General features: G+C 41.0%; 1 protein-coding gene across 1 annotated transcript in view; it reads right to left on the minus strand.

The window, feature by feature from the left end:
- Nucleotides 1-12,691, minus strand: part of idh2 (isocitrate dehydrogenase (NADP(+)) 2) — a 28,049-nt gene extending 15,358 nt beyond the window's left edge. The window contains exons 1-3 of the mRNA XM_043677578.1: nt 12,535-12,691; nt 8,246-8,337; nt 2,283-2,448 (exon numbers count right to left, since the gene is read on the minus strand). Of these exons, the coding sequence (XP_043533513.1) occupies nt 2,283-2,448; nt 8,246-8,337; nt 12,535-12,649 (373 nt within the window). The 5' untranslated portion in view covers nt 12,650-12,691. The remainder of the gene's footprint in view (nt 1-2,282; nt 2,449-8,245; nt 8,338-12,534) is intronic.
- Nucleotides 12,692-14,533: the final 1,842 nt, after the last annotated feature.

A 14,533-nucleotide genomic window follows, 5' to 3' on the forward strand; every position in this document is an offset into this window, starting at 1 on the left:
AGATCAGGCAGCATCCGGGGAGGTCAGTCATTGTTTTTGGCAGGAACCTTCATCAGCCATTCAATTTGAAAATCATGCATGGGCAGGAAGAGAGAAGGTAACTGCCAATTTGTTGTCAGTTTGATGGAGGGTGGTGGTGGTATTGGATGGCGGGGGGAAAAACAAAGACTGAAATAGACCGTAGCAGTGAATAGATTAGAGTGGTGCTGGAAAAGCACCGCAGGGCAGGCAGCATCAGAGGAGCAGGAAAATCGACATTTCGGGCAAAAGCCCATCATCAGGAACCAGTGAATGTTTGCATGCTTAGAGTTAATAGATTGTACTGTACTAATAATGTAAAACTAAAGGCCATCTTCCTATATTTTAAGGGGGAGGTGTGACGAAACTATGGCTTTAACAGGTATATTTGGTCCTTTATGAAGGAAGGTCGAGACAGAGGTGACAAGCAGTCTGCTCAAAGCCAAAGTGAATGAGTGGGGTCAAGTTCTCACAAAACCAGGATTTTTAGTTTTAGATTTTAATAGCAGTTGATGGCGTCTTGAAGCTGGATGTGGAAACTCCTCCATTTCAGCTAAAAGCAGAGTTCACTTCCTGCTGCTAGAATTGCTCATTGGACAACTTATTTTACTGAATTTGCCTTCGCCAAGGGTGTGTTTGTGCATTATGATACAGATCATTGTGCTATATTGCACGCTTTGCTAATGTGAATTCGCTATAACACATTAGCGAAATTGGGGACAATGTTTCTGTAGCGCAAACTTTTAAAGCATTATCGATAATACGATTCCAGTCCCATTAGTTTAAATTGTGCTGCTAGTATGCAATTTTCTTATAATACAGGATTACACAAGAACAGAACTACCAAATTATAGCAGAACTATCTGTACTAAAACAGTTAATTAGTAGTCAATATATCGATTATTTTGTTAAGATTTTGACAGTTACAGTTAAGATTTTTAAAAAATTGTGTCTATATTTTAACTGGAGTACAAAAATAAAGTGTTTTGCTTAACAGTAGTTGGACAAAATTGCTTCTGGAACACAACATCTTACACTTACTGATGTGGATGTAGGTTTGCTCGCTGAACTGAAAATGTTCATTTCCAGATGTTTCATTACCTTACCAGGTAACATCACTTCAGTGGACCTCATGCAAAGCAATGCTGAAAATTCCTGCTTTCTATTGACATGTTTGGTTTGGTGATGTCATTTCCTATGGCAAAGTCACTTCCTGTTCCTTTTCTCAGGGGGTGGTAGAGGAGGTCTAACTCGATGTGTTTGTTGATAGAGTTCCGTTTGGAATGCCATGCTTCTAGGAATTCTTGTGCGTGTCTTTGTTTGACTTGTCCTAGGATGGATGTGTTGTCCCAGTCGAAGTGGTGTCCTTTCTCATCCGTATGTGAGGATACTAATGAGAAGGGTCATGTCTCTTTGTGGCTAGTTGGTGTTCATGTATCCTGGTGGCTAGTTTTCTGCCTGTTTGTCCAATGTAGTGTTAGTTACAGTCCTTGCATGGTATTTTGTATATGATGTTAGTTTTGCTCATTGTCTGTCAACAAACCCAAACAAGCAGACAAAACACGCCCAGAAACCTGAGCCACTCTCTCCTACATCAAAGACATCTCGGAAATGACTGCCATACTACTTAGACCCCTTGGCATCATGGTTGCCCACAAACCCACCAACACACTAAAACAGCAGCTAATGAACTTGAAAGACCCTAAACAATGAGGGAGACTGGTGAGGCCAGAATTCTAACTTCAAGAATCACAACAGTCTGTTTACTCTGGAACATCACAGCAATGAGAAATTGGGAAATGCACGTTTTGAAAAGGGAGTGATAAATATTGATCAAGAATTGGAGAACTTTCCTGTTGAAAAAGTGCCTTGTAAGAGTTTACATTTATTAAGAGTACAGAAGGCAGCTCACCATTTCATAAGACAACCCCATTATAGTTGCAGACTCCCTCAACTGAAGAGTCTACCTAGATCTGCACTCGTCCAAGATCTTTCAGAGGTACGAATCCCACCACATCAACAAAGACACCCAAGTACAAAAACTGAAGTATAAATTTAAAAAAAGAAATAAAGTTAAAAGATCAGCATTATGGTCCTTATAAAACCCATTTGCAGTGAAATAAAATGAACTATAATTATCAACGTAAGGCAAACCAATACCTTTAGCTTGTCATAAAGATGTATAGCATTGAAATAAATCTTAGCAGTGATTTTGATTTTACACATGAACACAGCTTAAAACGGAGGACAAAGGAAACATTTACCTATTACTCTGTCCTCATCAGGAGTGATAGTGGCACACTTGACTGCAACGTGATACTTCTGGGTTGCGAGTGCAGAGTCAATAGTAACTTGATCATCAGTGGCATCCCGATGTGGCAAACCCAAATCATAATACTTCATCTCCACATCAACGTTAGAAAGGATGAGCTGAAAAAGGTTTTACTATCAGCAATATTCAGGTTTGGAAGATATTAGAATAAGAACCCTCCTGACTAAAACTAAAAAAATCACAAATCAAAATCTCTAGAGTACAACGTGCATTCCTTAAAATCAGTGTCAGCCCTGTGACAATGGATCATCAAATACAGGTCATTCTACTATAACGCACATTTCATTAACACAAATTCTCTATAACACTATTGATGAATTGGGGACACTTTCTAAAGCATGAAGTTTTAAAGCGTGTATTGGTTATAACGCAATTCCAGCCCCATTAGTTTAAATGTTGCTGCTATCACACGAAAACATAACTACTGTGTTTATAGCACAACTGACTGTACTATGATTCAATTTGGTTAAGTTACCAAAGCCAAATAGGTGACCACAGCATCCCTCATTCCAGGGATGCTTGAGAAAAAGTACTAAACTTCAGATTAACATTTTTGCTAAGGCTACTGTCACATGCTGCCAATTACTGGCACCTTGCATCTTTCCTTACTATAGCATATTGAAACTGTTTGCCCAAAGTAGTGTTAAAATAAAACTGTTTAAATACAAACGCATCATCTGAGCTGCCAGTAACTTAATTCCAAGATAGCATGTTAAAACAAACTTTATCTAAAGTTTACGAAGTTTAACAAAAACCCAGATAATTATGGGTGTGTAAATAAGCAGCCTTTGTCTACCCATGGCCTTCACACAAGCTCTTGACTAAGGAAAGAGTCAAAGGATATAGTAGTAACCAGGAAAGTGGAATTCAGACCACAAGATCAGCCATGACCTAACTAATGCACATCTTCAGCTTTTAATGCAGGTATTGTTATGGCTGCCCCTGAATCAGCTGAACTCCATTTCCCTTTCTGCAGTCACTGGTTAAACAATATCAGTCTTCATATTGTGTTCCGGGCTGAGTTTTAAAACTTGTGCAACCTATTCAGCCACATATCACTGCAAAACATGCCCAAATCAGTTCCACCACAAACCTTAATCTGTACCCAAATTCTGAATTATGACTATTTTAACTACCCACCCTTGAATTGTTAATCTTCGTCAAAACTTGTGTCAAGTGTTTATGCAGCTCAATTCATACCTGGCCTGGGATCTACCCCGCCTATAATTTCCTTAACTGATACCCTTCCTAAGTCCTCCACTTGTACATGTCTCATTTACACTCAATATCAGCTGCCTTTTCTCCCCAAGCCCCTCCACTTTGAAAACATCTCAAATCTCTCTGACCAGGTTCTGTTACCTCAATCTCCTTTTGGTTATACTGGTTGAAAAGTACCTTGAAACATTCATGTGTCTAAAATATCAATTTCAGCTCATTTGTATTCAGCACCATTGGTGAACAGTTTTTGGAGGAGCTTTGGAAGTGTTCACAATTGTTGACACCAGATGTTAATGTATTACATCAACCTTAAATGCAGCTGGGGCAGCCTATTTATTTTAAGGTTGACTAATGTAGTGAAAACACTTTCACAACTTCAGGACATTCCAAGTACTACAAAACCAATAACATTTAGCAGTGTTTGAAATGCAAGGAATTACTTTGAAATACCAAAGACGTTGTAAGGAGAGAGGAGAGAGAATTTTAAAAAAAAAGGTAATATTATTTAAAAGAGGGTAATTCGTGCATAGAATTAACTTGCTGAGGAAGTGGCTGATGTGGGAACAGTTACATCATTTAAAAGACATTTGGATAGGTACATGAATGGGAAAAGTTTGGAGGGATATGGGCCATGAGCAGGCAGATGGGACTAGTTTAGTTTGGGATTATAGAGTCAGAGTCAGAGAGATGTACAGCATGCAAACAGACCCTTCGGTCCATGCCAACCAGATATTGCAAGCAATATTCCAACAGTGACCTAACCAATGTCCTGTACAGCCACAACATGACCTCAACAATTAAACTCCATCTGCCACTTCTCAGCCCATTGGGGCCAGCATGGACTGGTTCAACTGAAGGGGCTATTTCCAAATTCTATGGCAGACACAGATCAATTGCAGGGATTATATGCTTAAATTGAAAGTTTCATTGTTTATGCTCAAATCATTTTAATTGCGACGCACTGAGGCAATACCTCAACATTTATTGTATGTGTTTTCACATCTGTACAAGGTGTCATTTAGCTGAAGCTACCAGCTTAATGCCTTTGCCTACTTTCGCCACAGCCCAGCAACAATTTTCCTCTCTCCATTGCTTCATCCAGTTCCTGTTAAAAAGGACTACTGATTCTGCTTCCATTATCTTTCTGCCAGTATATTACATAGATGCTTTAGAATCTGAATTTCCTTGAATTCAATACTGGAGGATCAAAGACAGTGCCTGTGACAAATCTGAATCTGTCACCTCCTCAAAATAAAACAGTTTGTTACCTTGATATTTTGTTGACCCAGAGCTGAGGCCCCTATCTACATCTTCACTACTACGCCAGTTTCTAAAACACACACTATTAGATTTAACTATTGTCTGGAAAACATGGTTGGAACACAACACCTTATCCTTACCTGCCAAACCAACCAAACATCCTTCTTCCATAAAACCCAGCTGAGGTACACTGCAGAAATTCACCAAAGAACCCACAACCACTTCCACCTAGTTAGCAGATACATGGCAACAATACCACCTGCAAGTTACCACCTAGTCACTCACCATTCAGACTTGGAAATGTGATTCAGACCCTTCATTGTCACTCAAAATCTTGGAATTCTCTCCCAATGGTATTATGAGTCTATCTACAGCACATGGACTGCAGCAATTCAGAGGGTGGTTTCATGTAGAATGAACTTCTTGACATAGAGGTGGATGCGGGCACAGTTAGAACATTTAAAAATATTCGGATAGGTACACGAATGAATGGTTTGAAGGGATATGGGCCAAGAGCAGACATGTGGGACTACGTTAGTTTGGGATCATGTTCAGCATGGATCTGTATCTGTGCTGTATGTCTGACAGCTCACCACTCTCAAGGGCAACTAGGGACAAGCAATATCCTAATCCCATGAGAAATTTCAAAAATTCAGAATTATTGCTGGCAAGTTAATTGGAAGGGTTGAGGAATATGGGGCAAACGTGACTAGATTAATTTCGGACATCTGATTGGCATGGACAAGTTGGACTGAAGCGTGTTTCCATGCGGTACATCTATGACTGACTCTAAAATACTGCTCACTCATCACTTCTGTCCAAGTTTCAAATCCTCCATTAAAATCATCCAGAAGTGGATGCAATACTCTCATTATTTAGATCAGAGTGGTGCTGGAAAAGCACAGCATGTCAAGCAGCAGCCGAGGACTAGGAAAATCGACATTTCAGGCAATAACCCTTCATCATTTGTTAGTAGGCATCATTTAAGCTCAAATCAGTTAACAGACAAAACAGCAGGAATAAGCAGGGCATTCTCAGGATGGCAAACTGCTGTTAGCCAGGTCCTACAGGGGTCAATGCTTGGACCACATCTGTTCACAACAGGTGATTCAGATGTGAAGACTCAAGCAAATCTGACTTGGACAACGGAAACAGGAATAATTCCAGCAGGATTCAAATAGGCTTTAAACTGGTTTGGATACGCTGAATGAATGGACAAGAAATGGCAGATGACGAAGAATGTCAATAGCTGTGAAGTTAGCCAATTGGCAGAAAACAAAAATGTAGGGCATTTCTTAAATGTTGATATCCAAAAGAACTTTGCACTCTTGTTCATCAGTCATTGAAAATTAGCATGCAGTTGTGGCAATTAGGAAGTCAAATGGTATACTGGCCTTCATCACAAGGTGCTTAACTACAGAAGTAAAGACCTCTTGCTGAAATTATATAGGACATTGGTGGATGTCACCTGGCATACAGTATGCCATTTTGGATTTGCTCTCCAAGGAGATACTTTTCAGGAAGGGAGTACAACAGAGGTGCACCAGGTTTGATCTGGTGGTGACAGGGCTTTGAGGACTTTCATTCCCGAGATGACAGAGTGGACACAGATGTTTCCCCTGGATGACAAAAGAACTAGAAAGAGTAGTGACTCAATAAAGGGCTTGCTATCTAAAACCAAGATCAGAGGAATTGATTCAGTCCTACAGTGGTGAATGTTTAGAAGCTTAATCATTTAAAATGTTAAGCACAGAACTGAGACTGATGGAGATTAGTGGTAGATAAAGCAAATGGAAGATAACGTGCCATGATCTATATGAATAACAGGGCAGGCTTGAGGGATTGAACAGCTTACTCTTGGTCTTATCGTATATTCCATGTTTAATTTCCTTCAATGCTTTACACCTTCTAAGACAACTTCCTCTTGCCCAAATATCAAACACACCCAGAACCCGGAAACATATTCACCAAGCTTTTACTGTATGGCAACAAAAACATTGGGGGGCGGCAGCCAAGGGTAAGCTGTTTTGCACACCCTCTGTAGCAGTTTACCTACCTGTTAGGAACAGTGCACAATGAGCCATGCCATTGATTACGTGCTAGTGCTTTATTTCTTATTCACTGGGCATCGCTGGCCTGCCAGCATTTGTAAATTGCCTGCTCTTAGTTGCCCTTGAGCTGGTGATGAACTGCCTTCTGGAGTAGCTGCAGTCCACATGCTGGAAGTTGACCCACAATGCCCTTCGGGTGGGAATTTCAGGATTTTGGCCAAGCAACAGTGAAGGAACAGCATTATATTTCCAAGTCAGTCAGGATTGTTAGTGGCTTAGAGAACTTGCAGATGGTGTTCCCATGTATTTGCTACCTTTACCCTTCCAGTTGGAAGTGATTCTGGGTTGGGATTTGGAAGATGCTGCCTGATTATCTTTGGTGAATTTTTGCAGAGCATCTTGTACACAGTACATACTGCTGTGCAGGTGGAGGAGAGAGTGGATGTTTGGGGATGTGGTGCCAGTCAAGCGGGCTGCTTTGTCCTGGATGGTGTCAAGCTTGAGTGGTATTGGAACTACACCCATCTGGGCAGGTGGGGAGTATCCCATCATACTCCTGACTTGTGCTTTATAGATTAGATTAGATTCCCTACAGTGTGGAAACAGGCCTTTCGGCCCAACAAGTCCACACCGACCCGCCGAAGCGTAACCCACCCAGACCCATTCTCCTACATTTACCCCTTCACCTAACACTACGGGCAATTTAGTGTGGCCAATTCATCTGATCTGCACATTTTTGGATTGTGGGAGGAAACCGGAGCACCCGGAGGAAACCCACGCAGACACGGGGAGAATGTGCAAACTCCAGAGAGTCGTCTGAGGCTGGAATTGAACCCAGGTCTCTGGCGCTGCGAGGCAGCAGTGCTAACCACTGTGCCACCGTATAGCTGGTGGACAAACTTTGGGGAGTCAGGTGATGAGCTATCACCACAGTATTCCTATCCTGAGCTGCTCCTGTAGCCACCGTGTTTACGTGGCAAGTCCAGTTGAAGCTCTGGTCAACAGTAACCCCAAGGAAATTGATAGTAGGGAATTCATGGATAACTTCAGGGGTGGTGATCAGATTGCCTCTTTTTGGAGATATTCATGCTATGTAAATGCCAGGCAATGACTGTTACTCACCACTAGTCAAGCCAAGCCTATGTTTGGTTGCACTTAAACATGGGCTGCTTCAGCATCTGAGAAGCTGTGAATAGTGCTGAATCTTACTTAATCATTAGCAACCATCCACACTGGCCTTATGATGGAGGATTATCGATGAAGCAGTTCAAATCTTCAGAAAATTCAAAAGCTCTTCACATCTAAAACTACTTTAATAGTGACTAAAGATGGTCCTTTTAAAAACACTAAGAGCAATAGATCCTACCTTTTCTTTGATAAAAGCCCAGATGATGCGGGTCATCTCATCACCATCCATTTCGACCACAGGGTTAGCCACTTTAATGCGCTTGTCTGCATCTATTCAGATGAAAGCAGCTTAATCACAATCCAATAATTTACTTAAAACCCAAGGCTACCTATTAAAAGAGCTTATCTCAGATTGGTTTCAAAATTGTGGTTCAAAGGGCTGCTCAATATTTCAGTTCACATGCAACTTGTCGGAGTTAAATATTTAAAAGGTTTAATGACTAATAATAAATGAGGTACAACAGTTGCAGTGAAACATGCATATTAATGTAACTTTGAACAGGCTAAAAACCAGTGCAATTTTATCTGCAGAAAGCACCAAGTACATTTGAAGAAATCAGTGATTTCTCATTTAACAATAAGGCAATTTAAGTAAAACAGAAATACATAGGACACCGTATTAGCTCAAGTACAATTCGGCCCTAGAGTACAGTACTAACAGACTATCCATATTGCAATAGCCCAACTTAATCAAGGCACCAAAATCTTTCGCTTTAATGAGCGGAGAAAGTATACAGTGCAAGCATTTTTGAAATATTGTCCAAAATCTTCAAAAGTATAAAAGTTAAAAAAATAGGCTCTTGCACTTCCAACCGTAGCAATGGCACTAAAGCTTTTTTTAAAAAAATTACGGACCTAAAAATGCATCATTGGACAACTGAATTAAAGACTTATAGAAATGAAAACTCAGTTGCAAGCTTGCTCAATGTAAATGTTACTAATTCAACTTGAAATTACTTAAAAACACTAGTAAATGTGCACCACACAATTTCTTTGGGGCAGGGGACATGAAATCTTCACAGTCCAACATGTAGCACATGTTCAATTTTGTCACTGATCATTTCTACAGTACTGTACTTCTGCCATTAGAGGTCACTGAACAATACCAGGTGCACCCTGTAGGGACCACAAACTGCAAACGGCTTCTTTTTCATTTTTGATTATTTCTGCCCTCCATCGCCAGTAAAGGTGAGTGACCTTGCTATTATGGGCATTTCAACTTCAAAATAAACCAATTTATGCAATGTTTAAAATGCCATTTACAAGTGAGAGTGTAGCAGAGCTTCTTCAATATTTTGACAGAAATTAAACCTTGCAGCAGGCTCAAGGTTATCATGAACCTTGAGCAATTTACTCAGTAAACACATGACTATTTTTGGAACAGAGCCAATTCTGGGTCCTCAGAATTCTACATTAATTCTCTAGATGTAAAACAGAAACTGCAAGTGTTTAGAATGTAAAACTTAATTGAAGGCTATTTTACGTCTGTGTTTGCAAAAAAACAGACTAATGCCAAATCAACTTGCTGCACTGCAGATGCTAATACAATGATTCCCTCTGCTATGGAGGAACATTTTCAATCAGCATGAAATTATACACCTTCTCAGATGAGAGCACAGTACTTTGGAGATGACGAATGCATAACTTCGGTTAGAATTAGGCCATTCAGGATAATGTCAAGAAGTACTGCTGCAAGCCATGTATAGTGGATATCTGGAACGCTCCTTCAGAGGCCAGGTTGTAAAAATTTCAATGCAGACTCAGTTGCTTCAGGAAAGAATGAAGGATTACAAACCAAGGCAAGGAGGTGCAAGGCAAAATCAGTCACAATCTAATCAACCAGCAGAGACTCTTGGGGTTGAATGCCTATAACAGCTCCTATAGAATTGCAGGGATCATTTTCATCAGATGTAACATTAAAGAACTTAGGTCAATTAGGTCACTATCCCAAACACATGCTGGAAGAACACCGATACAATGGAACTTATTAAATATCATTGTCAGTTTTATTTTATCTCCTATAATCCACTTTACTGATTTCACAGATCCAGACTGGATACTAAAGAACATGCAGTATTAGTAAAGTGAAGTGCATAAACCAAACTAACAGTTCAACTTTCTGCACTGTATCTACATGTAAAGTCACAGGGGTGTGCAGAAGAATTGGTCAACTACAAGTTCCATTTGAAATTGAGTGAAGTAACAATACGCATCACCATACCACAATTAGTTGCAAGTATTCATTTTTTGTAAGATTAATTGAATTGCTAAGTTATAACAAGGTGGCAAATTTAACCAAAGATTTATTCAATGCTGTTACCCAAAGATGAAACCTGGTGTCAGTGTATTTAGACAATGAGGATCAATATTTTGCTGTAGAATGCAAAGATTTACTACAAAACCTTTAACTAACCATTAGAATTTCAAATCATGCACATGAGTAGGCATGTGAAATTTTATCGTCTCCTTAGAAGTCTATTTGTCCTTTTGACCTTTGAAACTTAGAATGTCCTTCAGCAGCTCAATCCCATTGAAGGACAGTTAAATGAAAAACTATTAGATAAGAAAACAACTGCCAGTAATGGGGTAATGCAGCATGATTTAGAGTAAGAGCAAGCTCAAACAAAAAGTGCAATACGACAAAGCATGGTTGTACTGCCATCACACCCCCATCCCCCAAAGATGGGCATGAATCTAGTCTGAAAATGCTGTGGATGCATTATCATTTCAATTTTAATTGAGAGAATAGATTTTGATTAGGAAAGGGCATGGCAGAAATAAGATTAACTGAATGGCGGAGCAAAATCTGAATAGATTAACTGATTCTGCATGAAATAATGGTCATTGAGAGGAGTACTGCAGAAATATTTGCTACTTTGAGTGATTTGCACCAAAATATATGCATCCAATTTTCTCATCACTTTTCTATATTGCTTTCCACAAATAGAGACTGCAGAATGCAAATATTTACTGTCCTAAAGCAGCTAAAACCAGAGTGTACAGAGTTAACTCAAGAATTACATTGGTCCAGTTTCATTCACCCCCACCCCCCAAACGTAAACAAATCGACGCTTTAGATTGTTAGCACTGCAAGCCTCCTTCTCTGAAAATAGTTTTATCAGTTCAGTTCCCAACTTTTAACACAAAAAAAGCAGCACAAATGCAAATTATTGGTTAAAAGAACACAATTCTATGCAGAATGCAGCAATACTGCTAAGCCACCATTTAATATGTAATCCACACTTGGGTGTAGAATTATCACTGCCCAACAATTTTAAAATAGAAACCCAGCCTACAGCAGGAAGATTTAAAACCACTGTGCCAACTAACAGTTGACTCAGGATAATTTCAGATTAGTTATTTTAATAAAATGAACACCCCAAAGATAATTAATGCAGAGCACCATACATATAGCAGCAAGTGATTTTAAACAAAGAGACAATTTAAATAAGGCCTCAGAAGACCACCATGTGCAACTGTTTGATTCCATTCCAGGAATCACGTTATATATTCTGAAATTTAATCTGTAGTGTCCATTCACAGTACATTGTTTCAATGGCAGCGAAATTTGAAAGGAACTTTCTCACCGAATCCACTCCGAAACCAACCAGTCTGACATTGAATGCAAACCACACATGCATTCACAAGTGCTTTGTTGAGGTCACACTAGTTTAACACTTGAAATACTGGTCAAGTCTCAGACAGGAGCCAATTTTAGCTCTTTACAAAAGAAAAGATGCAAAAGAGATTAGGCTACCGCTACACAGAAAATATCCTGCTACCTTCTGCAACCACTGTGCTAGTGAAATCCAAACTAATTCACATTAAGAGGCCATGTGAAAGACAGGCAAGCCTGAGATGCTAAACAGTGGAGCAGAGAAACAGTGAAGCACTTGGTGAGCAGGCCACGTCAATGAACAGTGGGGAGGAAGGAGGGGGCTGGAATGGATGAAACAGGGAGGGAAGGAAGAAAATCAGAACAGAGGGGCCAACCACCTTTTTGAGAGAGAGAGAGAGATATGGGGAAAAGAAAGAGTAAAATAAGGGGATAAGGAAGAATAGGCTGTTTAATTGCATTCTGTGGAGGAGGATTGATGGGGAGGTGAAGGAGGAAGACGGTGAGGGTAAAAGAGAAGAATTAAGAATGGGAAAAAAGAACGGGAGAGAAAGTCGGATGGGACAAAGGATAACCCCCCCCCCCGCGCGGGGGTAAAGTTAACCCCATTCACACCCCACGGGGGGTAAAGTTAACCCCACTCCCCCCCGCGGGGGTAAAATTAACCCCATTCACATCCCCACCCCCGCGGGGGGTAAAGTTAACCCCACTCTCCCCCGCGGGGGGTCTAATTTCCGGCAGTGCTGCGGCCTGGTCTGTGTGTGGGACTGAGGGGCACCTCACTAACCGCCGGCCCCCACCCCTCCTTCCCCCGGGGGGGGGGGGGGGGAATAGGAAGGAGAGACACTCACAGTGGCGTCGCTGCGCTGATGCCTGGCTAAAGGCCGGGGCCAAGGCCGCGGGGTTCCTAGCGGCTCCCAGGCGGAGCCGGCTCCACACTCGGAGGTAACCCACCACTGCCGCCATCACTCAGGGGGATCGCGCTCACTCCCGACTAGATCCCGCCGCCCGCCCGCGCTCTCCCTTATATAGAGCCGGCCGGCAGATGCGTCTGACGTCAGACGCACCCTCCCCCTCCGACAGCGTGTACGTGCACGCTCGCGACCTGCCACCATGTATCCACTCCCTGTGTATCTCCTGTTCAGCCAGAGCAGCACTGGGCACATGGATGGAACTGCTCCTTGCAAAGTCACTTCATGACCCACATCCCAGATCGTTCTCAAAGAGGCAGATTGTTGAATGCGTTGCTGGCTCATTATTAGACTGATGAATAGACCCTCTCGCCTAGTGCATGCCCAGAGTATTGTAACATGTATGCCTCTGTCTAAGTCTTTCTGATCTGGACATCCTTGCTTACTATGATCTGCCTGTACTACTGGTAAACAAAACTTTTCAGTGTACGTCCGTACACGTGGCAATAAATAAATCGATCAAGCTCTTCCGAAAGTCTTCACATTCCTACAACAGTTCCTGTGGATTGGAAGAAAGCAAATGTATCCAAACCATTTAGGAAAGGAAGGAAAGAAAATAGAACTACAGACCTTTAGATGATACAAAAATATAAATTGCTGAAAAAGATCAGCAGTTCTGGCAGCATCTGTGGAGAGAAATCAAAATTAATGTTTAGGGTTGAGTGACCCTTCCTCAGATCCTATTTAACATCAAATTGACATAGTTGACCTATAACCTAATTCCATTTACCCAATTCTTGCATTAAAAAATCCATATCAGATTTTAATTTTTTTTTGTTTAAAATGATTAATTATGCAACTATTTATTGATGTTTGTGGGAGTATTTTCTGTACTTTGCTACTCATCGAGGCCCTACAGTCCTTCACTGTTGGAAAACTTTATCACCCTATCAATTCCTTTTAAAATTTTGAAAACCTCAGTCAAATCCATATCTTCCATATTTCAGGGAACACAATCCTGGTTTGTATAGTTTTATCCTCAAAATCTAACCTTTGGACCATGTTGACTGTGTGTCGCAGTCCTTGCAACGTTAGTTTATCTTTCCTAAGATGCAATGCCTGGAACTGGACAGATTACTCCAGATGCAGTCTCACCAGGGCAGAGCATGGCTGTACCAATGTTTCTGCTTTATAATTTAGCCACTGAGTTGTGCAGCACAAAAACAGTCCAACTTATCCTTGCCAACCAGATATCCTAAATTAATCTAGTCCCATTTAGTGTCATAGAAATGTACAGTATGAAAACAGATCCTTCAATCCAACTTGTTCATGCTGACCAGTTAGGGTAACCTAATCTAGTCCTATTTGCCAGCACATGGCCCATATCCCTCTAAACCCTTCCTATTCATACACCCATCCAGATGCCTTTTAAATGCTGTAATTGTACCAGTCTCCATGAATTCCTCTGGCAGCCCATTCCTGATGAAGGGCTTTTGCCTGAAACATCGATTTTCCTGCTCCTCATGCTGTGCTTTTCCAGCACCACACTCTTGACTTTAATCTCCAGCATCTACAGTACTCACTTTCGCCTAGCTCATTCCATACATGCACCATACTCTGCACGAAAATGTTGCCCCTTAGGTCCCTTTATATCTTTCCCCTCTCACCCTAAACCAATGCCCTCTATTTCTGGACTTCCCCCACCCCAGAGAAAAGACTTTTTCCATTTATCCTATCCCTACCCCTCATAATTTTATAAATCTCTATCAGGTCACCCCTCAACCTCTGACACTCCAGGGAAAACAGCCCCAGCCAATTCAAGCCTCTCACTATAGCTCAAATCCTCCAATTCTGGCAACATCCTAGAAAATCTTTTCTGAACCATTTCAAGTTTCACAACATCCTTCCAACAGAAAGGAGACCAGATTTCCCAGAATTT

The sequence above is a fragment of the Chiloscyllium plagiosum genome, chromosome 36 (assembly GCF_004010195.1).
Source record: "Chiloscyllium plagiosum isolate BGI_BamShark_2017 chromosome 36, ASM401019v2, whole genome shotgun sequence".
In the NCBI taxonomy this organism is placed as follows: domain Eukaryota; kingdom Metazoa; phylum Chordata; class Chondrichthyes; order Orectolobiformes; family Hemiscylliidae; genus Chiloscyllium; species Chiloscyllium plagiosum.